General features: G+C 38.0%; 1 protein-coding gene across 1 annotated transcript in view; it reads right to left on the bottom strand.

Annotated features, from left to right (window-relative positions):
- zanl (zonadhesin, like) overlaps positions 1-24,151 on the bottom strand; it is a 38,732-nt gene extending 14,581 nt beyond the window's left edge. The window contains exons 1-64 of the mRNA XM_083540781.1: positions 24,040-24,151; positions 23,520-23,545; positions 22,817-22,963; positions 22,037-22,302; positions 21,502-21,586; positions 21,252-21,395; positions 18,869-19,039; positions 18,638-18,735; positions 18,427-18,505; positions 18,119-18,304; positions 17,845-18,038; positions 17,617-17,758; positions 17,160-17,404; positions 16,920-17,068; positions 16,668-16,796; positions 16,409-16,547; positions 16,157-16,298; positions 15,813-16,009; positions 15,584-15,722; positions 15,339-15,455; positions 14,957-15,081; positions 14,597-14,742; positions 14,055-14,198; positions 13,836-13,943; positions 13,365-13,534; positions 12,891-13,093; positions 12,570-12,711; positions 12,132-12,422; positions 11,858-12,051; positions 11,630-11,771; positions 11,164-11,408; positions 10,926-11,074; positions 10,669-10,797; positions 10,410-10,548; positions 10,158-10,299; positions 9,813-10,009; positions 9,584-9,722; positions 9,339-9,455; positions 8,957-9,081; positions 8,597-8,742; positions 8,053-8,196; positions 7,834-7,941; positions 7,363-7,532; positions 6,889-7,091; positions 6,568-6,709; positions 6,130-6,420; positions 5,856-6,049; positions 5,628-5,769; positions 5,162-5,406; positions 4,924-5,072; positions 4,667-4,795; positions 4,408-4,546; positions 4,156-4,297; positions 3,811-4,007; positions 3,582-3,720; positions 3,337-3,453; positions 2,955-3,079; positions 2,595-2,740; positions 2,027-2,170; positions 1,808-1,915; positions 1,337-1,506; positions 863-1,065; positions 512-653; positions 75-365 (exon numbers count right to left, since the gene is read on the bottom strand). Coding sequence (XP_083396907.1) covers positions 75-365; positions 512-653; positions 863-1,065; positions 1,337-1,506; positions 1,808-1,915; positions 2,027-2,170; positions 2,595-2,740; positions 2,955-3,079; positions 3,337-3,453; positions 3,582-3,720; positions 3,811-4,007; positions 4,156-4,297; positions 4,408-4,546; positions 4,667-4,795; positions 4,924-5,072; positions 5,162-5,406; positions 5,628-5,769; positions 5,856-6,049; positions 6,130-6,420; positions 6,568-6,709; positions 6,889-7,091; positions 7,363-7,532; positions 7,834-7,941; positions 8,053-8,196; positions 8,597-8,742; positions 8,957-9,081; positions 9,339-9,455; positions 9,584-9,722; positions 9,813-10,009; positions 10,158-10,299; positions 10,410-10,548; positions 10,669-10,797; positions 10,926-11,074; positions 11,164-11,408; positions 11,630-11,771; positions 11,858-12,051; positions 12,132-12,422; positions 12,570-12,711; positions 12,891-13,093; positions 13,365-13,534; positions 13,836-13,943; positions 14,055-14,198; positions 14,597-14,742; positions 14,957-15,081; positions 15,339-15,455; positions 15,584-15,722; positions 15,813-16,009; positions 16,157-16,298; positions 16,409-16,547; positions 16,668-16,796; positions 16,920-17,068; positions 17,160-17,404; positions 17,617-17,758; positions 17,845-18,038; positions 18,119-18,304; positions 18,427-18,505; positions 18,638-18,735; positions 18,869-19,039; positions 21,252-21,395; positions 21,502-21,586; positions 22,037-22,302; positions 22,817-22,963; positions 23,520-23,545; positions 24,040-24,113 — 10,042 coding nt within the window. The 5' untranslated portion in view covers positions 24,114-24,151. The remainder of the gene's footprint in view (positions 1-74; positions 366-511; positions 654-862; positions 1,066-1,336; positions 1,507-1,807; positions 1,916-2,026; positions 2,171-2,594; positions 2,741-2,954; positions 3,080-3,336; positions 3,454-3,581; positions 3,721-3,810; positions 4,008-4,155; positions 4,298-4,407; positions 4,547-4,666; positions 4,796-4,923; positions 5,073-5,161; positions 5,407-5,627; positions 5,770-5,855; positions 6,050-6,129; positions 6,421-6,567; positions 6,710-6,888; positions 7,092-7,362; positions 7,533-7,833; positions 7,942-8,052; positions 8,197-8,596; positions 8,743-8,956; positions 9,082-9,338; positions 9,456-9,583; positions 9,723-9,812; positions 10,010-10,157; positions 10,300-10,409; positions 10,549-10,668; positions 10,798-10,925; positions 11,075-11,163; positions 11,409-11,629; positions 11,772-11,857; positions 12,052-12,131; positions 12,423-12,569; positions 12,712-12,890; positions 13,094-13,364; positions 13,535-13,835; positions 13,944-14,054; positions 14,199-14,596; positions 14,743-14,956; positions 15,082-15,338; positions 15,456-15,583; positions 15,723-15,812; positions 16,010-16,156; positions 16,299-16,408; positions 16,548-16,667; positions 16,797-16,919; positions 17,069-17,159; positions 17,405-17,616; positions 17,759-17,844; positions 18,039-18,118; positions 18,305-18,426; positions 18,506-18,637; positions 18,736-18,868; positions 19,040-21,251; positions 21,396-21,501; positions 21,587-22,036; positions 22,303-22,816; positions 22,964-23,519; positions 23,546-24,039) is intronic.
- Between the last annotated feature and the right edge of the window lie 804 nt (positions 24,152-24,955).

Here is a 24,955-nt window from a genome sequence, read left to right as displayed (position 1 = left end):
GAGGATAAGAGAAAAGCTTAGAACATGTTTGTATTGTATGTTATACTGTAGAGAGCAACTACAATTAATTTCACCTGGTGTTGTTGTTGGCAGTGTTGGAGTAGTGGGTTTTGGAGTTGTGGGCTGAGGTGTGGAGGGCTTTGGTGTTGATGGTTGAGCTGTAGTGGGTTTTGGAGTTGTGGGCTGAGGTGTGGAGGGCTTTGGTGTTGATGGTTGAGCTGTAGTGGGTTTTGGAGTTGTGGGCTGAGGTGTGGAGGGCTTTGGTGTTGACGGTTGAGCTGTAGTGGGTTTTGGAGTTGTGGGCTGAGGTGTGGATGGTTTAGGCGTAGATGGCTGGGGTGTTGGTGGTTTTGTTGTGTGTCCATCTAAACGTCAAAATGGTTAGTAGGGAAAAATCAGATAGGTTACATTGTCTTATATGAGATCCTGCCATGTTTGAAAAAAAAAAAAAAACCCTAAGCTTTTAAAAACCTTATTAACTGAAAAAGTGCATGCGCAGTAGTTCTTGTACCATTTGGTTTACAGATGTACTCTCCATCCAGAAGTTGGCAGGTCTCTGTAGGCAAACAGCTGGTGCTGGAGCACGCAATAGTTTTTCCACTTAGACACACACATTGATGTTCACAGCCTTCCAGGTACCAGGTCTCATTCACCTTGACAGTGTACAAAGACACTTCTTTTTAATTTAAAATTATATTATTATGTAATGCAATTATATGTCGATAAGCAGTTCAGCTCAGTACATGAATGCAGAATGTTTACAAGCATATGTGTGTGTGTGTGTGTGTGTGTGTGTGTGTGTGTGTGTGTGTGTGTGTGTGTGTGTGTGTGTGTGTGTGTGTGTGTGTGTTTGAAGGCTTACAGGGTGGTAGGAGCCGTCATGGTCGACACAGCCACAGTCTTTGAGAGGCACACACTTGTTGTTGCTCAGGACAAAGCCAGGGTCACACTTGCAGCCTTCAACACACTTCTGTCCACAGCCAGGTGGACCACTCACACCCACACATGTCTCTGGACACGAACTCACACACATAGAGTAGTGGCTGTTGGGGGGACAAACCAGAGCTGTGAAGAAAAGCGAGAGGAAAAATATTAGAAGAGAAAGAAAAACCTTGAAAACTAGAACATATTTGTTGTCCTCATCTTTAGTATAATTTGTGTTCCACACTGCGCACATATGCTTACATCATTAGTTCTGACAAATCCAATGAAAATAATTACAAAATATTTTTTAACAGAGAAACAGAAACCTTTATTTCAGTGAATTGGGCAACAAGCCACTGAATGTGGGTGTGTTTAACTGTCCTTTTGAACACTAAGTTAGGATGAGACTCACGACAGAAGTCTGGCTCCCTCCATTGGTGCACTGGAGCTCCTGCACTGAGACAGGCATCAGTATAAGCCTGGAGCTGATCACACAGAGTCTGCAGCAGTCCGTTATAGCGACACATATCAAACACACAGCTCTGGAAGAACGGCAGAGGATCGACCACCTTTATACAATCCCTATGTGTGTAAGGTGGATAAAAAGGATGAGAGAGACAGAAGAATAAAAGAAACCATGAATACCCTAAACACACCAGATAGAAAATTCTGACAATCATATATTAAATACATATTCTAAATACATCTCTATGTGCTCTGACTGCTAATGCAATGTAACTTTACTACTGTTTTAGTTCTCATTTGTGCCACTGCTACTGAAGTGTTAAGTTTATTGGACTAATAGCAGATCATGTATATTTTTACACAGTGTACATGACTGGCTATAATTGTTTTATAGTCTACTGGTGTTATGTTCATGCACCTGAATGGCCCTGCAGTGTTAATGATTTTTCCACATTTGTCTGGTTTCGACACTTCAACCTCAAGACTTGGTTCACACGGTGGGTCAGGTGTGACATCAGGCTTGCACCTAAAAACAAATCACAAATTTCCTTTATATATTAAAGCTCAGGTTTCCCAGTAAATATCAGATGTTCATCACATTGTATCAAAAACAGAAATGAAAACAGAATAGACTAACTTTTCATCTTCATCTTTGTCAGTTTGCCAGCTGTTGCCAAACTGGTCTGAGCTTCCAGCCACGGAACCGTCTGGCTTCATAAAATCGTTGTTGGGATTTCCGTTGTAGTCTCCACACAAGCCACACATCTCATCATAGTAAGTACTGAGAGAAAGAGAGCGAGAGCGAGAGCGAGAGAGAGAGAGAGAGAGAGAGAGAGAGAGAGAGAGAGAGAGAGAGAGAGAGAGAGAGAGAGAGAGAGAATACCAATAACCAAAAGAAGTTTTTGTTTGATCGTTTGTTTTGGTCTCCATCTCTTAGCAAATCCAAAACTTAGAGTTTCATCAAAAATTCTATTCTGCTATTAAAGTCATAATTTAAAAAACAATTATTTGGGTATAATAAATAAATAAATAAATAAATAAATAAATAAATAAATAAATAAATAAATAAATAAATAAATAAATGAATAAATGAATGAATGAATGAATAAACAACAATTTAAATCATTAACTTCAAATATTTTAACCATTAAATTAAGCTCTGCATGTATTCAAGCCACAAAAGAAGCCCATCTATGAATCAGTACCTGGGCACAGTGATCTTAGCGTAGTGGTTGCCATCCCAGCGTACCTCCAGACCAAAAGGAGTGCTGAGGATTACATACTGTCCAGCTGACGTTAAAGAGATTAGAGGAGAAGGAGAGTGGGGTAGAGCCACCTTAAGACCATTCACCTAAAGTGGTGGGAAAGATTTGGAGAGAAACAAAAAGACAAAGGTGGATATAGAGGATAAATTGCCTTTACATAATTACAGAGGTAAAGCACTGAGAAAGCAAACTATATTGTAAAGAAACAAACGAAGAGCATAAAATATTTCCAGCTAAAAACATTTTGTTAACATGGTAGAACTAAAAAGGAAACAGCAAAGAATATATTTTTAGGCTGACCAGGGTGGTTCTGGTCTTCATCATCGTTACAGTGATGCCACTGACAGTCACATACAACTTCTTGAGATAAGACACACCAGCGATTCCTCTCTCTTCATTTTTTCCCTCCACAGAGAACCAGGGGCCTTAAAAACACAAACATTATACTATCCACTGAACTTGACAAATATACTTTATTCAAAATACAAAAATGACAAATACATTTCATGATCTCATGATTTTTTGGATCAACTGCACAATCTTAACTAAATTTACTGAGAAAATATGCAATTGCTTTTGAACTTGAACAGTAAAACATAATAAAAACATAACTGAACAAACGTGAGCATTAGTGTAATAATCACTACAGTCGACTATTCAGATAGCTCCTATTGAAACTCACCAGTGTTGTTTCTGCAGGTACGGGCCAGCGTGTAGGTGCAGGTTCCCATGAAGGTGTAAAATTTACCATCAAAGGTGTTGTAATGAGGGTCACCAGAAATAATACAGTCCTGTGAATCTAGTTGGGAATAGAGCATGTGAATATATTAATTTATCTGTGTTCTTTTACAAAAGATCTTCAGTGATCTAGACATTGTACTGAAACAAACTATATTCTAAACAATTATATTGTAGAAAAATACTCACCCACTGGGTAGCATCCTATTTCTCCTCCCTGCACACCACACTGCTGCATGGAAGGACATTCTGCAGCATTGCAGGTAACAAATGGAGGATCACATTTGCACAGCAACTCACAGTCTTTAGTGTAAAACTTGTCTCCGCTCTAAAATACGGGGACAAAAGAGAGAATAGTTTAGAGAACTGTAGCATGAACTCATTCCTTGACTTTGCAAAGAAATACTGACTTCCTTACCTGGTAATATTGTCCATTATACTTGCAGCCACAAGTGTCTGCCTTCACACATTTATCACCACTGAGTAAATATCCAGGGTTACAGACACACCCTTCAGAACAGGGTCCAGTGCACTGGCTAGGTGGAGGAGGGTTACACGAGGGCTGGCAAGGAGACACGCAGGGGTTGTAGCGGCTGTTTGGTGGGCATTTAAGAGCTAAAAGGAAAACACAAAATTTTACACTGCAAGAAAAAAATTGCTTTTAAAATGATAGCATGATATATGCATATTTGAACATGAATATATTTATATATTCTATAAGAAGAATTTGGATATTTTAATTCAAGATTTCTGTGAGACTCACGGCAGAAGGTACTGTTTCTCCAGGGTCCGATGGTGACACCACGGTCCTGACACTCATTTACGTAGGCTTCAATCGCTTCACACAGTGCAGAGTGAGGACCACCCAAAGCACACAGGTCAAATACACAGTTTTGGAAGAAACTCTACACAAAAGCAATTAAGAGCACAATTAAAACATAAAGCACAGGGTTACTGTTATGTGAATAAAATCGTCCTCTGCTCAGCTGTAAATGTTCTGGTCTAATCAACTTACATTAGGATTGACTTTTGGGTGACAGACAGCAAATGGGCCTTTGCTGTCCAATATGATTCCGCAGTATGCAGGACTCTCATAAAGATCCTTTTCTGTGTCTGTGCAGCCAGGATTTGGGTCGACTGGGCTTTTGTTGCAGCTGAAATGGAAATGAAAATAAGTGTAATTTCTCTGTCATTGTACATAATGACAATAGAATAGAGGGAGTTTGGAAAACCAAATCCCGCTCTACTTATACTTTTCAAAACCAATGTCTCACTCAGGGTCTGTGTTCCAGCTGTTGCCAAACTCAGTTGGACTGCTGACCAGTTGACCAGTGGGAGTACGGAAATCATCCATAACGTTGCCATTATAATCTCCACACAGGCCACAAAGCTTATCCTGATAGCTGCACAAGCACACGAACAAACATTATATGAGAATGACAGCAATTTATTCATTTTAGAAAAAATTAATTGAGTTTTTTGTTTTTTACATGAGCCTTATTTAACCACATCACTGTAACACAACACTCACTCTTTAATAACTTTGATGTCCATATAGTGGTTTCCATCATAGCGAACTGTCACACCAAAGTTCATGGACACTGTGTAGAGTGTTCCCTGTTTGAAGATGTCCACTCCAGGAACAGGGCTCAGTCGTATGTTCACTTTTGTTCCATTCACCTGAGAACAGTTAAAGAAGAGTTTGTAATTACTTTATTTGAATTAATTTCTTACAATATTTTCTATTTTCCTTCATTGCATTTTCTCACCTGCACAATGCCGTCTTTCAGGATGGACACCTTCACTCCCAGAACATGGACATGGACAGCACTCACATAACTGATTGTGGGAATGTTGTAGCGATTCTCATTGTCAACATAAACAGCGAAGTGTGGAACATCTGTGCTGTTACATGGCTCTGACATTAAGTAAGTGCAGTTGCCCATGAAGTTATAGTTCTTCTTATCAAAGGTGGTGTAATGTGGGTCACCTGAGGCGATACACGTTGAAGTGTCTGTACATGAAAAGGAAAATCATTGTTAAAATCCAAAACAATTGAAAAAGTTTTCCATTAAGGTTTGGTAAATAAAATTATAACATCATAAAGCTGATATTTTTGCTAATGTTTAATTCTTAAAAAAACGATGAAAACAAAACATTTTTAATGATTTATTTTAATAACCATGTAAATTTTTATCCTCCAGTAACCACCTTCCAAACAGATTTATACAGCACCTTTAGGATAACAGCCATAGACTCCTCCCACTTGCCGACATTCTTCTGTGGGGTCACAGGTGTTGTCCACACAGTTTAGGGTATAATTGCCTGCACAGCGACACAGCTTGGAGCAGCCATTCCCAAAGACAATCTCTCCTGGCTGAAAGAAAATTACTTAGAGAATGAATAGTGCTGCATTAGGGCTGGGTGTAGATTAAACCATAAACAACTGGAAATTGTGTTTACCTCGTAGTAGTTGTTATTTTCATCCAGACATCCACACGTCTCGATAGGAACACAACGTTTTCCCCTGAACACAAAACCTGGTTTACAGAAACATCCACTGATACAGGAGCCTGTGCAGTTGGTGGAGGGGTCTTTACAGCTGGGAATGCAAGCTGGACCACATTCAATGTACTCAGCATCAGGAGGACACTTCACTATTAGAGGATAAGAGAAAAGCTTAGAACATGTTTGTATTGTATGTTATACTGTAGAGAGCAACTACAATTAATTTCACCTGGTGTTGTTGTTGGCAGTGTTGGAGTAGTGGGTTTTGGAGTTGTGGGCTGAGGTGTGGAGGGCTTTGGTGTTGATGGTTGAGCTGTAGTGGGTTTTGGAGTTGTGGGCTGAGGTGTGGAGGGCTTTGGTGTTGATGGTTGAGCTGTAGTGGGTTTTGGAGTTGTGGGCTGAGGTGTGGAGGGCTTTGGTGTTGACGGTTGAGCTGTAGTGGGTTTTGGAGTTGTGGGCTGAGGTGTGGATGGTTTAGGCGTAGATGGCTGGGGTGTTGGTGGTTTTGTTGTGTGTCCATCTAAACGTCAAAATGGTTAGTAGGGAAAAATCAGATAGGTTACATTGTCTTATATGAGATCCTGCCATGTTTGAAAAAAAAAAAAAAAAAACTAAGCTTTTAAAAACCTTATTAACTGAAAAAGTGCATGCGCAGTAGTTCTTGTACCATTTGGTTTACAGATGTACTCTCCATCCAGAAGTTGGCAGGTCTCTGTAGGCAAACAGCTGGTGCTGGAGCACGCAATAGTTTTTCCACTTAGACACACACATTGATGTTCACAGCCTTCCAGGTACCAGGTCTCATTTACCTTGACAGTGTACAAAGACACTTCTTTTTAATTTAAAATTATATTATTATGTAATGCAATTATATGTCGATAAGCAGTTCAGCTCAGTACATGAATGCAGAATGTTTACAAGCATATGTGTGTGTGTGTGTGTGTGTGTGTGTGTGTGTGTGTGTGTGTGTGTGTGTTTGAAGGCTTACAGGGTGGTAGGAGCCGTCATGGTCGACACAGCCACAGTCTTTGAGAGGCACACACTTGTTGTTGCTCAGGACAAAGCCAGGGTCACACTTGCAGCCTTCAACACACTTCTGTCCACAGCCAGGTGGACCACTCACACCCACACATGTCTCTGGACACGAACTCACACACATAGAGTAGTGGCTGTTGGGGGGACAAACCAGAGCTGTGAAGAAAAGCGAGAGGAAAAATATTAGAAGAGAAAGAAAAACCTTGAAAACTAGAACATATTTGTTGTCCTCATCTTTAGTATAATTTGTGTTCCACACTGCGCACATATGCTTACATCATTAGTTCTGACAAATCCAATGAAAATAATTACAAAATATTTTTTAACAGAGAAACAGAAACCTTTATTTCAGTGAATTGGGCAACAAGCCACTGAATGTGGGTGTGTTTAACTGTCCTTTTGAACACTAAGTTAGGATGAGACTCACGACAGAAGTCTGGCTCCCTCCATTGGTGCACTGGAGCTCCTGCACTGAGACAGGCATCAGTATAAGCCTGGAGCTGATCACACAGAGTCTGCAGCAGTCCGTTATAGCGACACATATCAAACACACAGCTCTGGAAGAACGGCAGAGGATCGACCACCTTTATACAATCCCTATGTGTGTAAGGTGGATAAAAAGGATGAGAGAGACAGAAGAATAAAAGAAACCATGAATACCCTAAACACACCAGATAGAAAATTCTGACAATCATATATTAAATACATATTCTAAATACATCTCTATGTGCTTTGACTGCTAATGCAATGTAACTTTACTACTGTTTTAGTTCTCATTTGTGCCACTGCTACTGAAGTGTTAAGTTTATTGGACTAATAGCAGATCATGTATATTTTTACACAGTGTACATGACTGGCTATAATTGTTTTATAGTCTACTGGTGTTATGTTCATGCACCTGAATGGCCCTGCAGTGTTAATGATTTTTCCACATTTGTCTGGTTTCGACACTTCAACCTCAAGACTTGGTTCACACGGTGGGTCAGGTGTGACATCAGGCTTGCACCTAAAAACAAATCACAAATTTCCTTTACATATTAAAGCTCAGGTTTCCCAGTAAATATCAGATGTTCATCACATTGTATCAAAAACAGAAATGAAAACAGAATAGACTAACTTTTCATCTTCATCTTTGTCAGTTTGCCAGCTGTTGCCAAACTGGTCTGAGCTTCCAGCCACGGAACCGTCTGGCTTCATAAAATCGTTGTTGGGATTTCCGTTGTAGTCTCCACACAAGCCACACATCTCATCATAGTAAGTACTGAGAGAAAGAGAGCGAGAGCGAGAGCGAGAGAGAGAGAGAGAGAGAGAGAGAGAGAGAGAGAGAGAGAGAGAGAGAGAGAATACCAATAACCAAAAGAAGTTTTTGTTTGATCGTTTGTTTTGGTCTCCATCTCTTAGCAAATCCAAAACTTAGAGTTTCATCAAAAATTCTATTCTGCTATTAAAGTCATAATTTAAAAAACAATTATTTGGGTATAATAAATAAATAAATAAATAAATAAATAAATAAATAAATAAATAAATAAATAAATAAATGAATAAATGAATGAATGAATGAATAAACAACAATTTAAATCATTAACTTCAAATATTTTAACCATTAAATTAAGCTCTGCATGTATTCAAGCCACAAAAGAAGCCCATCTATGAATCAGTACCTGGGCACAGTGATCTTAGCGTAGTGGTTGCCATCCCAGCGTACCTCCAGACCAAAAGGAGTGCTGAGGATTACATACTGTCCAGCTGACGTTAAAGAGATTAGAGGAGAAGGAGAGTGGGGTAGAGCCACCTTAAGACCATTCACCTAAAGTGGTGGGAAAGATTTGGAGAGAAACAAAAAGACAAAGGTGGATATAGAGGATAAATTGCCTTTACATAATTACAGAGGTAAAGCACTGAGAAAGCAAACTATATTGTAAAGAAACAAACGAAGAGCATAAAATATTTCCAGCTAAAAACATTTTGTTAACATGGTAGAACTAAAAAGGAAACAGCAAAGAATATATTTTTAGGCTGACCAGGGTGGTTCTGGTCTTCATCATCGTTACAGTGATGCCACTGACAGTCACATACAACTTCTTGAGATAAGACACACCAGCGATTCCTCTCTCTTCATTTTTTCCCTCCACAGAGAACCAGGGGCCTTAAAAACACAAACATTATACTATCCACTGAACTTGACAAATATACTTTATTCAAAATACAAAAATGACAAATACATTTCATGATCTCATGATTTTTTGGATCAACTGCACAATCTTAACTAAATTTACTGAGAAAATATGCAATTGCTTTTGAACTTGAACAGTAAAACATAATAAAAACATAACTGAACAAACGTGAGCATTAGTGTAATAATCACTACAGTCGACTATTCAGATAGCTCCTATTGAAACTCACCAGTGTTGTTTCTGCAGGTACGGGCCAGCGTGTAGGTGCAGGTTCCCATGAAGGTGTAAAATTTACCATCAAAGGTGTTGTAATGAGGGTCACCAGAAATAATACAGTCCTGTGAATCTAGTTGGGAATAGAGCATGTGAATATATTAATTTATCTGTGTTCTTTTACAAAAGATCTTCAGTGATCTAGACATTGTACTGAAACAAACTATATTCTAAACAATTATATTGTAGAAAAATACTCACCCACTGGGTAGCATCCTATTTCTCCTCCCTGCACACCACACTGCTGCATGGAAGGACATTCTGCAGCATTGCAGGTAACAAATGGAGGATCACATTTGCACAGCAACTCACAGTCTTTAGTGTAAAACTTGTCTCCGCTCTAAAATACGGGGACAAAAGAGAGAATAGTTTAGAGAACTGTAGCATGAACTCATTCCTTGACTTTGCAAAGAAATACTGACTTCCTTACCTGGTAATATTGTCCATTATACTTGCAGCCACAAGTGTCTGCCTTCACACATTTATCACCACTGAGTAAATATCCAGGGTTACAGACACACCCTTCAGAACAGGGTCCAGTGCACTGGCTAGGTGGAGGAGGGTTACACGAGGGCTGGCAAGGAGACACGCAGGGGTTGTAGCGGCTGTTTGGTGGGCATTTAAGAGCTAAAAGGAAAACACAAAATTTTACACTGCAAGAAAAAAATTGCTTTTAAAATGATAGCATGATATATGCATATTTGAACATGAATATATTTATATATTCTATAAGAAGAATTTGGATATTTTAATTCAAGATTTCTGTGAGACTCACGGCAGAAGGTACTGTTTCTCCAGGGTCCGATGGTGACACCACGGTCCTGACACTCATTTACGTAGGCTTCAATCGCTTCACACAGTGCAGAGTGAGGACCACCCAAAGCACACAGGTCAAATACACAGTTTTGGAAGAAACTCTACACAAAAGCAATTAAGAGCACAATTAAAACATAAAGCACAGGGTTACTGTTATGTGAATAAAATCGTCCTCTGCTCAGCTGTAAATGTTCTGGTCTAATCAACTTACATTAGGATTGACTTTTGGGTGACAGACAGCAAATGGGCCTTTGCTGTCCAATATGATTCCGCAGTAAGCAGGACTCTCATAAAGATCCTTTTCTGTGTCTGTGCAGCCAGGATTTGGGTCGACTGGGCTTTTGTTGCAGCTGAAATGGAAATGAAAATAAGTGTAATTTCTCTGTCATTGTACATAATGACAATAGAATAGAGGGAGTTTGGAAAACCAAATCCCGCTCTACTTATACTTTTCAAAACCAATGTCTCACTCAGGGTCTGTGTTCCAGCTGTTGCCAAACTCAGTTGGACTGCTGACCAGTTGACCAGTGGGAGTACGGAAATCATCCATAACGTTGCCATTATAATCTCCACACAGGCCACAAAGCTTATCCTGATAGCTGCACAAGCACACGAACAAACATTATATGAGAATGACAGCAATTTATTCATTTTAGAAAAAATTAATTGAGTTTTTTGTTTTTTACATGAGCCTTATTTAACCACATCACTGTAACACAACACTCACTCTTTAATAACTTTGATGTCCATATAGTGGTTTCCATCATAGCGAACTGTCACACCAAAGTTCATGGACACTGTGTAGAGTGTTCCCTGTTTGAAGATGTCCACTCCAGGAACAGGGCTCAGTGGTATGTTCACTTTTGTTCCATTCACCTGAGAACAGTTAAAGAAGAGTTTGTAATTACTTTATTTGAATTAATTTCTTACAATATTTTCTATTTTCCTTCATTGCATTTTCTCACCTGCACAATGCCGTCTTTCAGGATGGACACCTTCACTCCCAGAACATGGACATGGACAGCACTCACATAACTGATTGTGGGAATGTTGTAGCGATTCTCATTGTCAACATAAACAGCGAAGTGTGGAACATCTGTGCTGTTACATGGCTCTGACATTAAGTAAGTGCAGTTGCCCATGAAGTTATAGTTCTTCTTATCAAAGGTGGTGTAATGTGGGTCACCTGAGGCGATACACGTTGAAGTGTCTGTACATGAAAAGGAAAATCATTGTTAAAATCCAAAACAATTGAAAAAGTTTTCCATTAAGGTTTGGTAAATAAAATTATAACATCATAAAGCTGATATTTTTGCTAATGTTTAATTCTTAAAAAAACGATGAAAACAAAACATTTTTAATGATTTATTTTAATAACCATGTAAATTTTTATCCTCCAGTAACCACCTTCCAAACAGATTTATACAGCACCTTTAGGATAACAGCCATAGACTCCTCCCACTTGCCGACATTCTTCTGTGGGGTCACAGGTGTTGTCCACACAGTTTAGGGTATAATTGCCTGCACAGCGACACAGCTTGGAGCAGCCATTCCCAAAGACAATCTCTCCTGGCTGAAAGAAAATTACTTAGAGAATGAATAGTGCTGCATTAGGGCTGGGTGTAGATTAAACCATAAACAACTGGAAATTGTGTTTACCTCGTAGTAGTTGTTATTTTCATCCAGACATCCACACGTCTCGATAGGGACACAACGTTTTCCCCTGAACACAAAACCTGGTTTACAGAAACATCCACTGATACAGGAGCCTGTGCAGTTGGTGGAGGGGTCTTTACAGCTGGGAATGCAAGCTGGACCACATTCAATGTACTCAGCATCAGGAGGACACTTCACTATTAGAGGATAAGAGAAAAGCTTAGAACATGTTTGTATTGTATGTTATACTGTAGAGAGCAACTACAATTAATTTCACCTGGTGTTGTTGTTGGCAGTGTTGGAGTAGTGGGTTTTGGAGTTGTGGGCTGAGGTGTGGAGGGCTTTGGTGTTGATGGTTGAGCTGTAGTGGGTTTTGGAGTTGTGGGCTGAGGTGTGGAGGGCTTTGGTGTTGATGGTTGAGCTGTAGTGGGTTTTGGAGTTGTGGGCTGAGGTGTGGAGGGCTTTGGTGTTGACGGTTGAGCTGTAGTGGGTTTTGGAGTTGTGGGCTGAGGTGTGGATGGTTTAGGCGTAGATGGCTGGGGTGTTGGTGGTTTTGTTGTGTGTCCATCTAAACGTCAAAATGGTTAGTAGGGAAAAATCAGATAGGTTACATTGTCTTATATGAGATCCTGCCATGTTTGAAAAAAAAAAAAAAAAACCTAAGCTTTTAAAAACCTTATTAACTGAAAAAGTGCATGCGCAGTAGTTCTTGTACCATTTGGTTTACAGATGTACTCTCCATCCAGAAGTTGGCAGGTCTCTGTAGGCAAACAGCTGGTGCTGGAGCACGCAATAGTTTTTCCACTTAGACACACACATTGATGTTCACAGCCTTCCAGGTACCAGGTCTCATTTACCTTGACAGTGTACAAAGACACTTCTTTTTAATTTAAAATTATATTATTATGTAATGCAATTATATGTCGATAAGCAGTTCAGCTCAGTACATGAATGCAGAATGTTTACAAGCATATGTGTGTGTGTGTGTGTGTGTGTGTGTGTGTGTGTGTGTGTGTGTGTGTGTTTGAAGGCTTACAGGGTGGTAGGAGCCGTCATGGTCGACACAGCCACAGTCTTTGAGAGGCACACACTTGTTGTTGCTCAGGACAAAGCCAGGGTCACACTTGCAGCCTTCAACACACTTCTGTCCACAGCCAGGTGGACCACTCACACCCACACATGTCTCTGGACACGAACTCACACACATAGAGTAGTGGCTGTTGGGGGGACAAACCAGAGCTGTGAAGAAAAGCGAGAGGAAAAATATTAGAAGAGAAAGAAAAACCTTGAAAACTAGAACATATTTGTTGTCCTCATCTTTAGTATAATTTGTGTTCCACACTGCGCACATATGCTTACATCATTAGTTCTGACAAATCCAATGAAAATAATTACAAAATATTTTTTAACAGAGAAACAGAAACCTTTATTTCAGTGAATTGGGCAACAAGCCACTGAATGTGGGTGTGTTTAACTGTCCTTTTGAACACTAAGTTAGGATGAGACTCACGACAGAAGTCTGGCTCCCTCCATTGGTGCACTGGAGCTCCTGCACTGAGACAGGCATCAGTATAAGCCTGGAGCTGATCACACAGAGTCTGCAGCAGTCCGTTATAGCGACACATATCAAACACACAGCTCTGGAAGAACGGCAGAGGATCGACCACCTTTATACAATCCCTATGTGTGTAAGGTGGATAAAAAGGATGAGAGAGACAGAAGAATTAAAGAAACCATGAATACCCTAAACACACCAGATAGAAAATTCTGACAATCATATATTAAATACATATTCTAAATACATCTCTATGTGCTCTGACTGCTAATGCAATGTAACTTTACTACTGTTTTAGTTCTCATTTGTGCCACTGCTACTGAAGTGTTAAGTTTATTGGACTAATAGCAGATCATGTATATTTTTACACAGTGTACATGACTGGCTATAATTGTTTTATAGTCTACTGGTGTTATGTTCATGCACCTGAATGGCCCTGCAGTGTTAATGATTTTTCCACATTTGTCTGGTTTCGACACTTCAACCTCAAGACTTGGTTCACACGGTGGGTCAGGTGTGACATCAGGCTTGCACCTAAAAACAAATCACAAATTTCCTTTACATATTAAAGCTCAGGTTTCCCAGTAAATATCAGATGTTCATCACATTGTATCAAAAACAGAAATGAAAACAGAATAGACTAACTTTTCATCTTCATCTTTGTCAGTTTGCCAGCTGTTGCCAAACTGGTCTGAGCTTCCAGCCACGGAACCGTCTGGCTTCATAAAATCGTTGTTGGGATTTCCGTTGTAGTCTCCACACAAGCCACACATCTCATCATAGTAAGTACTGAGAGAAAGAGAGCGAGAGCGAGAGCGAGAGAGAGAGAGAGAGAGAGAGAGAGAGAGAGAGAGAGAGAGAGAGAGAGAGAGAGAGAATACCAATAACCAAAAGAAGTTTTTGTTTGATCGTTTGTTTTGGTCTCCATCTCTTAGCAAATCCAAAACTTAGAGTTTCATCAAAAATTCTATTCTGCTATTAAAGTCATAATTTAAAAAACAATTATTTGGGTATAATAAATAAATAAATAAATAAATAAATAAATAAATAAATAAATAAATAAATAAATGAATGAATGAATGAATGAATAAACAACAATTTAAATCATTAACTTCAAATATTTTAACCATTAAATTAAGCTCTGCATGTATTCAAGCCACAAAAGAAGCCCATCTATGAATCAGTACCTGGGCACAGTGATCTTAGCGTAGTGGTTGCCATCCCAGCGTACCTCCAGACCAAAAGGAGTGCTGAGGATTACATACTGTCCAGCTGACGTTAAAGAGATTAGAGGAGAAGGAGAGTGGGGTAGAGCCACCTTAAGACCATTCACCTAAAGTGGTGGGAAAGATTTGGAGAGAAACAAAAAGACAAAGGTGGATATAGAGGATAAATTGCCTTTACATAATTACAGAGGTAAAGCACTGAGAAAGCAAACTATATTGTAAAGAAACAAACGAAGAGCATAAAATATTTCCAGCTAAAAACATTTTGTTAACATGGTAGAACTAAAAAGGAAACAGCAAAGAATATATTTTTAGGCTGACCAGGGTGGTTCTGGTCTTCATCATCGTTACAGTGATGCCACTGACAGTCACATACAACTTCTTGAGATAAGACACACCAGCGATTCCTCTCTCTTCATTTTTTCCCTCCACAGAGAACCAGGGGCCTTAAAAACACAAACATTATACTATCCACTGAACTTGACAAATATACTTTATTCAAAATACAAAAATGACAAATACATTTCATGATCTCATGATTTTTTGGATCAACTGCACAATCTTAACTAAATTTACTGAGAAAATATGCAATTGCTTTTGAACTTGAACAGTAAAACATAATAAAAACATAACTGAACAAACGTGAGCATTAGTGTAATAATCACTACAGTCGACTATTCAGATAGCTCCTATTGAAACTCACCAGTGTTGTTTCTGCAGGTACGGGCCAGCGTGTAGGTGCAGGTTCCCATGAAGGTGTAAAATTTACCATCAAAGGTGTTGTAATGAGGGTCACCAGAAATAATACAGTCCTGTGAATCTAGTTGGGAATAGAGCATGTGAATATATTAATTTATCTGTGTTCTTTTACAAAAGATCTTCAGTGATCTAGACATTGTACTGAAACAAACTATATTCTAAACAATTATATTGTAGAAAAATACTCACCCACTGGGTAGCATCCTATTTCTCCTCCCTGCACACCACACTGCTGCATGGAAGGACATTCTGCAGCATTGCAGGTAACAAATGGAGGATCACATTTGCACAGCAACTCACAGTCTTTAGTGTAAAACTTGTCTCCGCTCTAAAATACGGGGACAAAAGAGAGAATAGTTTAGAGAACTGTAGCATGAACTCATTCCTTGACTTTTCAAAGAAATACTGACTTCCTTACCTGGTAATATTGTCCATTATACTTGCAGCCACAAGTGTCTGCCTTCACACATTTATCACCACTGAGTAAATATCCAGGGTTACACACACACCCTTCAGAACAGGGTCCAGTGCACTGGCTAGGTGGAGGAGGGTTACACGAGGGCTGGCAAGGAGACACGCAGGGGTTGTAGTGGCTGTTTGGTGGGCATTTAAGAGCTAAAAGGAAAACACAAAATGTTACACTGCAAGAAAAAATTGCTTTTAAAATGATAGCATGATATATGCATATTTGAACATGAATATATTTATATATTCTATAAGAAGAATTTGGATATTTTAATTCAAGATTTCTGTGAGACTCACGGCAGAAGGTACTGTTTCTCCAGGGTCCGATGGTGACACCACGGTCCTGACACTCATTTACGTAGGCTTCAATCGCTTCACACAGTGCAGAGTGAGGACCACCCAAAGCACACAGGTCAAATACACAGTTTTGGAAGAAACTCTACACAAAAGCAATTAAAAACACAATTAAAACATAAAGCACAGGGTTACTGTTATGTGAATAAAATCGTCCTCTGCTCAGCTGTAAATGTTCTGGTCGAATTAACTTACATTAGGATTGACTTTTGGGTGACAGACAGCAAATGGGCCTTTGCTGTCCAATATGATTCCGCAGTAAGCAGGACTCTCATAAAGATCCTTTTCTGTGTCTGTGCAGCCAGGATTTGGGTCGACTGGGCTTTTGTTGCAGCTGAAATGGAAATGAAAATAAGTGTAATTTCTCTGTCATTGTACATAATTACAATAGAATAGAGGGAGTTTGGAATACCAAATCCCGCTCTACTTATACTTTTCAAAACCAATGTCTCACTCAGGGTCTGTGTTCCAGCTGTTGCCAAACTCAGTTGGACTGCTGACCAGTTGACCAGTGGGAGTACGGAAATCATCCATAACGTTGCCATTATAATCTCCACACAGGCCACAAAGCTTATCCTGATAGCTGCACAAGCACACAAACAAACATTATATGAGAATGACAGCAATTTATTCATTTTAGAAAAAATGAATTTAGTTTTTTTTACATGTGCCTTAATTAACCACATCACTGTAACACAACACTCACTCTTTAATAACTTTGATGTCCATATAGTGGTTTCCATCATAGCGAACTGTCACACCAAAGTTCATGGACACTGTGTAGAGTGTTCCCTGTTTGAAGATGTCCACTCCAGGAACAGGGCTCAGTGGTATGTTCACTTTTGTTCCATTCACCTGAGAACAGTTGAAGAAAAGTTTGTAATTACTTTATTTGAATTAATTTCTAACAAAATATTAAAATTTTTCATTTATTGCATTTTATCACCTGCACAATGCCGTCTTTCAGGATGGACACTTTCACTCCCAGAACATGGACATGGACAGCACTCACATAACTGATTGTGGGAATGTTGTAGCGATTCTCATTGTCAACATAAACAGCGAAGTGTGGAACATCTGTGCTGTTACATGGCTCTGACATTAAGTAAGTGCAGTTGCCCATGAAGTCATAGTTCTTCTTATCAAAGGTGGTGTAATGTGGGTCACCTGAGGCGATACACGTTGAAGTGTCTGTACATGAAAAGGAAAATCAGTGTTAAAATCCAAAATAATTGAGAAAGTTTTCAATTAAGGTTTGGTTAAAAAAAAAAGTATTATAACATAATAAAGCTGATATATTTGCTAAAAAATTATGAGATCAAAACTTTTTTCATAATTTAATTTAATAACCATGTACATTTCTATCCTCCAGTAACCACCTTCCAAACAGATTTATACAGCACCTTTAGGATAACAGCCATAGACTCCTCCCACTTGCCGACATTCTTCTGTGGGGTCACAGGTGTTGTCCACACAGTTCAGGGTATAATTGCCTGCACAGCGACACAGCTTGGAGCAGCCATTCCCAAAGACAATCTCTCCTGGCTGAAAGAAAATTACTTAGAGAATGAATAGTGCTGCATTAGGGCTGGGTGTAGATTAAACCATAAACAACTGGAAATTGTGTTTACCTCGTAGTAGTTGTTATTTTCATCCAGACATCCACACGTCTCGATAGGGACACAACGTTTTCCCCTGAACACAAAACCTGGTTTACAGAAACATCCACTGATACAGGAGCCTGTGCAGTTGGTGGAGGGGTCTTTACAGCTGGGAATGCAAGCTGGACCACATTCAATGTACTCAGCATCAGGAGGACACTTCACTATTAGAGGATAAGAGAAAAGCTTGAAACATGTTTGTATTGTATGTTATACTGTAGAGAGCAACTACAATTATTTTCACCTGGTGTTGTTGTTGGCAGTGTTGGAGTAGTGGGTTTTGGAGTTGTGGGCTGAGGTGTGGAGGGCTTTGGTGTTGATGGTTGAGCTGTAGTGGGTTTTGGAGTTGTTGGTTTAGGTGTGGATGGCTGAGGTGTTGAAGGTTTTGGAGTTGAAACAGTTGTTGTAGGCGTTGTGGTTGTTATGTCAGCTAAAATAAACAGAGTGCAAATTAAATTTCAATGCAATTTAATATCGTAGAACAAAAAATGTTGAATTACTAACATTCTAATATGCATGTTCATATTAGGATGCTTAAGTTAGAAATCTTACCATCACAAGTTGTTATACACACACTGTCTATCGCAATATCGCTCTTGTCTGTACTCCCATACACACCAACAATTACAAACTAAAACACAGATATTATAATATTATCACTTACATTTAGTTGATTGCCTTAAACTGCGGAATTTGCCGAGAACAATTTCATTTAAGATATAGTAGGATTGATTAAGTAAAATCTATTACGCACAGTCCATACCTGTATATTGTTTGAAGTAACGTATTTGACCTCTGCAGGCTTCCATCCTTGTCCTTGGTTTCCTTTAAGACTGAAAACAGGATTCCCTAGTGTTCCTCCTAAGGATTTTCACATCAACATCATTTGTGATTGTTATAAAAAGATCTTATTGATTATTGAGTGCCTAATATTCAATAAGCTAAACACTAAAACATTCGCTTTCTTGTAAGTGTAACCTTAGCAGGTGCTTACTGATGATGACAACATGGACATTAAGCTCCATGTCTGCAGCAGTGCCATACATATAATAATGGAAATTCAGTTGCAAGCAGTTTGAAGAAGTTGATGATATAGATGGACTCCACAGTTGAGCTGAGGCCCCTGGGACACTATCAGATGAATCCATCAAGAGGTACAATCCGACTGTAATAATAGATTTGTAAGGTTACATCCAGTAGATTTGTTTCCAGTACTGATAGATTATAAGGAAATAAACATATAAAAACAAATTGTAAAGCATTTGTACAGGCTATAATTTATTATATATATATATATATATATATATATATATATATATATATATATATATATATATATATATATATATATATATATATATAAAATTATATAGAATTTCTATTGATTTTTAGTCATTATTAAACATGTAGCCAAAAATAATTTTTTAGCTGACATGGGTCATTTTTTTTTATTATTTGCTCTATGATTAGACATAGCATTAACAACATTAACATTAGCAAGTATATCAAAAATATTTTTGTAGAACAACTAAAAACATACAGTGAGGAAAATAAGTATTTGAACACCCTGCTATTTTGCAAGTTCTCCCACTTAGAAATCATGGAGGGGTCTGAAATTGTCATCGTAGGTGCATGTCCACTGTGAGAGACATAATCTAAAAATAAAAATCCAGAAATCACAATGTATGATTTATTAACTATTTATTTGTATGATACAACTGCAAATAAGTATTTGAACACCTGTTTATCAGCTAGAATTCTTACCCTCAAAGACCTGTTAGTCTGCCTTTAAAATGTCCACCTCCACTACATTTATTATCCAAAATTAGATGCACCTGTTTGAGGTCGTTCGCTGCATAAAGACACCTGTCCACCCCATACAATCAGTAAGAATCCAACTACTAACATGGCCAAGACCAAAGAGCTGTCCAAAAACACTAGAGACAAAATTGTACACTTCCACAAGGCTGGAAAGGGCTACGGGGAAATTGCCAAGCAGCTTGGTGAAAAAAGGTCCACTGTTGGAGCAATCATGGAAAATGGAAGAAGCTAAACATGACTGTCAATCTCTCTCGGACTGGGGCTCCATGCAAGATCTCACCTCGTGGGGTCTCAATGATCCTAAGGAAGGTGAGAAATCAGCCCAGAACTACACGGGAGGAGCTGGTCAATGACCTGAAAAGAGCTGGGACCACCGTTTCCAAGGTTACTGTTGGTAATACACTAAGACGTCATGGTTTGAAATCATGCATGGCACGGAAGGTTCCCCTGCTTAAACCAGCACATGTCCAGGCACGTCTTAAGTTTGCCAATGACCATTTGGATGATCCAGAGAAGTCATGGGAGAAAGTCATGTGGTCAGATGAGACCAAAATAGAACTTTTGGGTCATAATTCCACTAAACGTGTTTGGAGGAAGAAGAATGATGAGTACCATCCCAAGAACACCATCCCTACTGTGAAGCATGGGGGTGGTAGCATCATGCTTTGGGGGTGTTTTTCTGCACATGGGACAGGGCGACTGCACTGTATTAAGGAGAGGATGACCGGGGCCATGTATTGCGAGATTTTGGGGAACAACCTCCTTCCCTTAGTTAGAGCATTGAAGATGGGTTGAGGCTGTGTCTTCCAACATGACAATGACCCGAAGCACACAGCCAGGATAACCAAGGAGTGGCTCTGTAAGAAGCATATCAAGGTTCTGGCATGGCCTAGCCAGTCTCCAGACCTAAACCCAATAGAGAATCTTTGGAGGGAGCTCAAACTCCGTGTTTCTCAGCGACAGGTCAGAAACCTGACTGATCTAGAGAAGATCTGTGTGGAGGAGTGGGCCAAAATCCCTCCTGCAGTGTGTGCAAACCTGCTGAAAAACTACAGGAAACGTTTGACCTCTGTAATTGCAAACAAAGGCTACTGTACCAAATATTAACATTGACTTTCTCAGGTGTTCAAATACTTTTTTTGCAGCTGTATCATACAAATAAATAGCTAAAAAATCATACATTGTGATTTCTGGATTTTTTTTTTTTAGATTATGTCTCTCACAGTGGACATGCACCTACGATGACAATTTCAGACCCCTCCATGATTTCTAAGTGGGAGAACTTGCAAAATAGCAGGGTGTTCAAATACTTATTTTCCTCACTGTATCAATCCTTACATACTCATTTAGCCATTCTGATCAAATATAGTACTTAAAATAACCTATTTACACAACTTTAATTGAGTTAACATACACATATAGCTAAAGAAAATCACTATATGTTTTTTTAACAGTGCTTTAAAAAGCACTTTTAATATTTTCTTACATTTAAACAAAATACAAAACAGAAACAAGAAGACAATGAAAGTCTGTAATGAAATTCAGAGATTTCTTACAGCCTGGTTTGGAGAAATCATCCTCAGGACCGGTACCAGGTGTGTCAGTGGGTCCATTCCAAAAAGTCCAACCGAATATTGTGCCTTTGTTTGTCCATCCACAGAGATCATCCATTTTATCAAAGTCACACTCAGTTATACAACCTGTGTAAACATGTGAAAATGCCCATGTCTCAAACGATTTGCTCAATCTTTAGTTTGATTGTTTGTTTATATGTCAGTTCAATGAAGAAGTAATGAGTGAAAATACCAGGACAAGCTCCTTCTGTGATGTTAATGTTGTCCAAAGCTGTATCACAGGATGAAGTAAAGCCACGCATTGCTTCAAATATAATCTGAAAGATAAAATAAATTACAGGCAACTGCACAGGTATATTTTATTTTATGGTTTTCCTTTCACTTAAATGTATTGAAAGTGTACCACTACTACTATGTATAGTAAGACCCCTAACAGTCACAGTCAACATAGAGTTGGTATATGCATGTACAAACCACATCAAGACTGGCACACTAAAACACCAAACCTCATTTAATTGCAAAAAAAAAATAAAAAATACAACAATACGAAAAACGAAAGTTTTCTATTATATGGTTATGGAGCAGGCTTAAAACTAAATAAGTATGAAATAAGTTTGAAGTGTAATGCTCTCTATATTCTCTCATTAACTTTTTGCCCTTTTAGAACAGAGAATTATCCATATCCAAGCCAATGGCATATTTGTTTCCCAATACATAATATTATTAAGTCACTATATAATTAACTCACATTTATATAATTAACTCACCTCAACAGACTGTCCTGTTGGTTGGGACACAGTTACAGCTGCACCAAGCCATGACGGACTCTGGATACCAGTTTTCTGCCAGAGCATTTCCTCAGCACCAGGTCGTTTAGCCAGCACGGTCAAAGTGTTGCTGTCATCTGCACCATACATGTAGTACCGAAATTGCACGCAAATCTGAGCTGGTGTGGAGCCGATCACAGGACTTAGTAAGCGTGTTTTCTGTCCATTACTGACATTATCTGCTTCTTGGTATATGTAGAAACCCTCTGGAGATAGTAACAGAAGTACATTAACACATCATTTATTTACTATATATATATATATAATTAATAATTTCTTCATTAGATGTTCATACTGTGTAGGTGCACTTTCTGGATATATGATTACTGACTACTGCCAGCTTTACCCTCTGTACCTTGAGAACACATTATTTGGATTATAGACTATTATTTACATACAGTATCAAAGCCTCCGACATGGTAGAGGCATGAGTAGTGTGTCAGCTATATTAAAACTGTATCAAGCACATACATTTAGTGTTACTGGATTTTTGTGTTAATTATTATTAAGCAATTAATTAGCTGTCAGTTTGTGAACACTTGTGCTCTTTTTCCAATACATCCGGTGAACTATTTTAAACACATCAATAACTCTGCAGTGCTTAAACACAGACTTATGCTGACCATTGTGCAATGCTTTCTAATTAAAGATACCACTCTTTTAAGCTTGTTGTCTTTAACACTAATAATATCCTTTAAATAAATTAAACCATGAACTTACTGCCATCAGGATAGTCCCCACTGGGTCCAGTGCCAGATGTAGGTGTGGGACCATTATGGCGAATCCAGTCACTGTCATCATTAACATCTTGCCGAAAATCACAGAAGGGCTGTTTGTTGTTATTGAAGTCACAAGCCACTATAACAACTGTAATGAACAGGAAAATATTTAGGTTATATGGCCCATCCCTATGTATTTTCCATTAAAAATCAAAGATAGAAAAAAATTGCAAGAAATGAACACTCATTAAATCATTCATCAGCACAGACAAATAAATGTATGCAATGCTGTCTTCAAGATTGTCTATTAACAAAATGGCAGACACCTAACAGTATGGAATATTGTTAAAATAACTCTGGAACAAGGCCAGTACAGTATTCATGTGTTTTAAAGTACACCAATTACAGAAACAATTTATTGAATATATAAAGTGTACTATACTCCACCCTTTTATGCCCTTTAGGACTTCTGTGCGTGTAGGTTGTCATATGATAAACATGTTACATGGCTGCATAAGAACTTTGGAACCATTCTTTTTGAAAAAATAAAGCTAATCTTGCTCAAAGAATTTTGTTATGGCAGGAGATAAGCAACTTAGATGCTAATGCAAACAAATTAAAAGCATATTGGAATGTCAGTATCAACTGCAATGTTAACTGCTTTTCGTTGCCATATTGGCAAAAATGAATGAAGCAAAACCTACCAGCATCATGTTCACTAAAATCATTTCTATAAAAAAACAAGAAAGAAAAAAGATTATGGAAAATTGTTTATAAATAATGACTCACTCATAATTACTTAAACTAATCAGAAATTGTAACTGAAAACTAATTAAATGACTTATGTAACTATCAAATGATGTTAAATCATCCTTTCAAGATTAAAGATTAATGTAATGTCAAGCAAATGTCAATGTCATTACACTCATCTTAATAACAACATATTATTATTTCAATAACATTTACACTTAGATGCATTTTTATATAATTTAAAAGAGAGGGAAAACCATTATATCAGTAAATAGAATATCAAAGGAATATGTCAAATCTTTTTTTTTTTAGGCCACAATTTTCTGAAGTCGTTTTGGGCTTATATAATAAGCATAGATTTGTAAGATGAAACATCAAGATTATTACATTAATATCAAACAAATTAAATCATAGTAATATAAAACAATTATAATATCTAAACAATCTCTGAGTGATTCATTAATTTAATCTCACCTATTCACAGTATTTCCAAATGTATAGATGCCACTTATATATGTTAAAAATAATATTAATTTTATATCGTCCATAGCTAACTGGTGCAGTTAGCTTTACAGAGACAGATGCAATGGAGCTAAGAGACTTTATAAAGGGTAGGGTGTCATTCACACAGGGAGGGGGGTAACAGTCTGATAGTATCATGTCATGTTCTTTCATATTCTTACATAGCTTATTACCCAATCAATTAGGTAAATCAGTAACTGTTGTGTTAGTGTGTGTTAGAGGAAGGGAGTGCCATTGTCTTGTTGGAAGCTCTTTTGGGTGGCGGCTACAGTTAGGTGTGTTCAACAAAACAGCAGAATTATCAAGTACATACTTGGTACATACAGTTCAAGATATTCTAAATGCTTTAAAATTGTTTTGCATTGTTTTTTCCAAGTAGCACTCCAGAACCATTCACAACCACAAATGCATTAGAATGATAAGTTTCAGGTTTCTGATGCTTAAATCCCACACTATTCTTAAAGGTAATAGTTTTACTGTTCCAACCCTATTGTGTTCTTACAATAAATACACATATTCATAATTCACTACTACTTGTTTTGATCATTTCAAAATAAGTTCCACTACTTGTTTTGATCATTCATTTTACAATCATTAAGTCATAGAAGTCAATAAAAAATTCTCAGACCACTAATGAAAATGCTTCTTTTCTAAAATAAAAACTCTTGCATTGTTTAAATACAACTTATATAATTAGAACATTATAATTTCTTAGTATTTATTTGTACTGTAATGTTAATACCCTGCTTAAATATTACTCCAGCAATAAAACTCCTTTTACATTTGCACTTGAATATGAAGTACTTGGTTTTGAATGTACTCAATATCTGATCTATGAAAACCATAACTAAATCATTTATGTAGTTCA

Source organism: Silurus aristotelis (assembly GCF_946808225.1).
Source record: "Silurus aristotelis genome assembly, chromosome: 5".
In the NCBI taxonomy this organism is placed as follows: domain Eukaryota; kingdom Metazoa; phylum Chordata; class Actinopteri; order Siluriformes; family Siluridae; genus Silurus; species Silurus aristotelis.
Note: the sequence above shows the minus strand (reverse complement) of the source record. Positions and strands in the feature narration are given on the sequence as shown.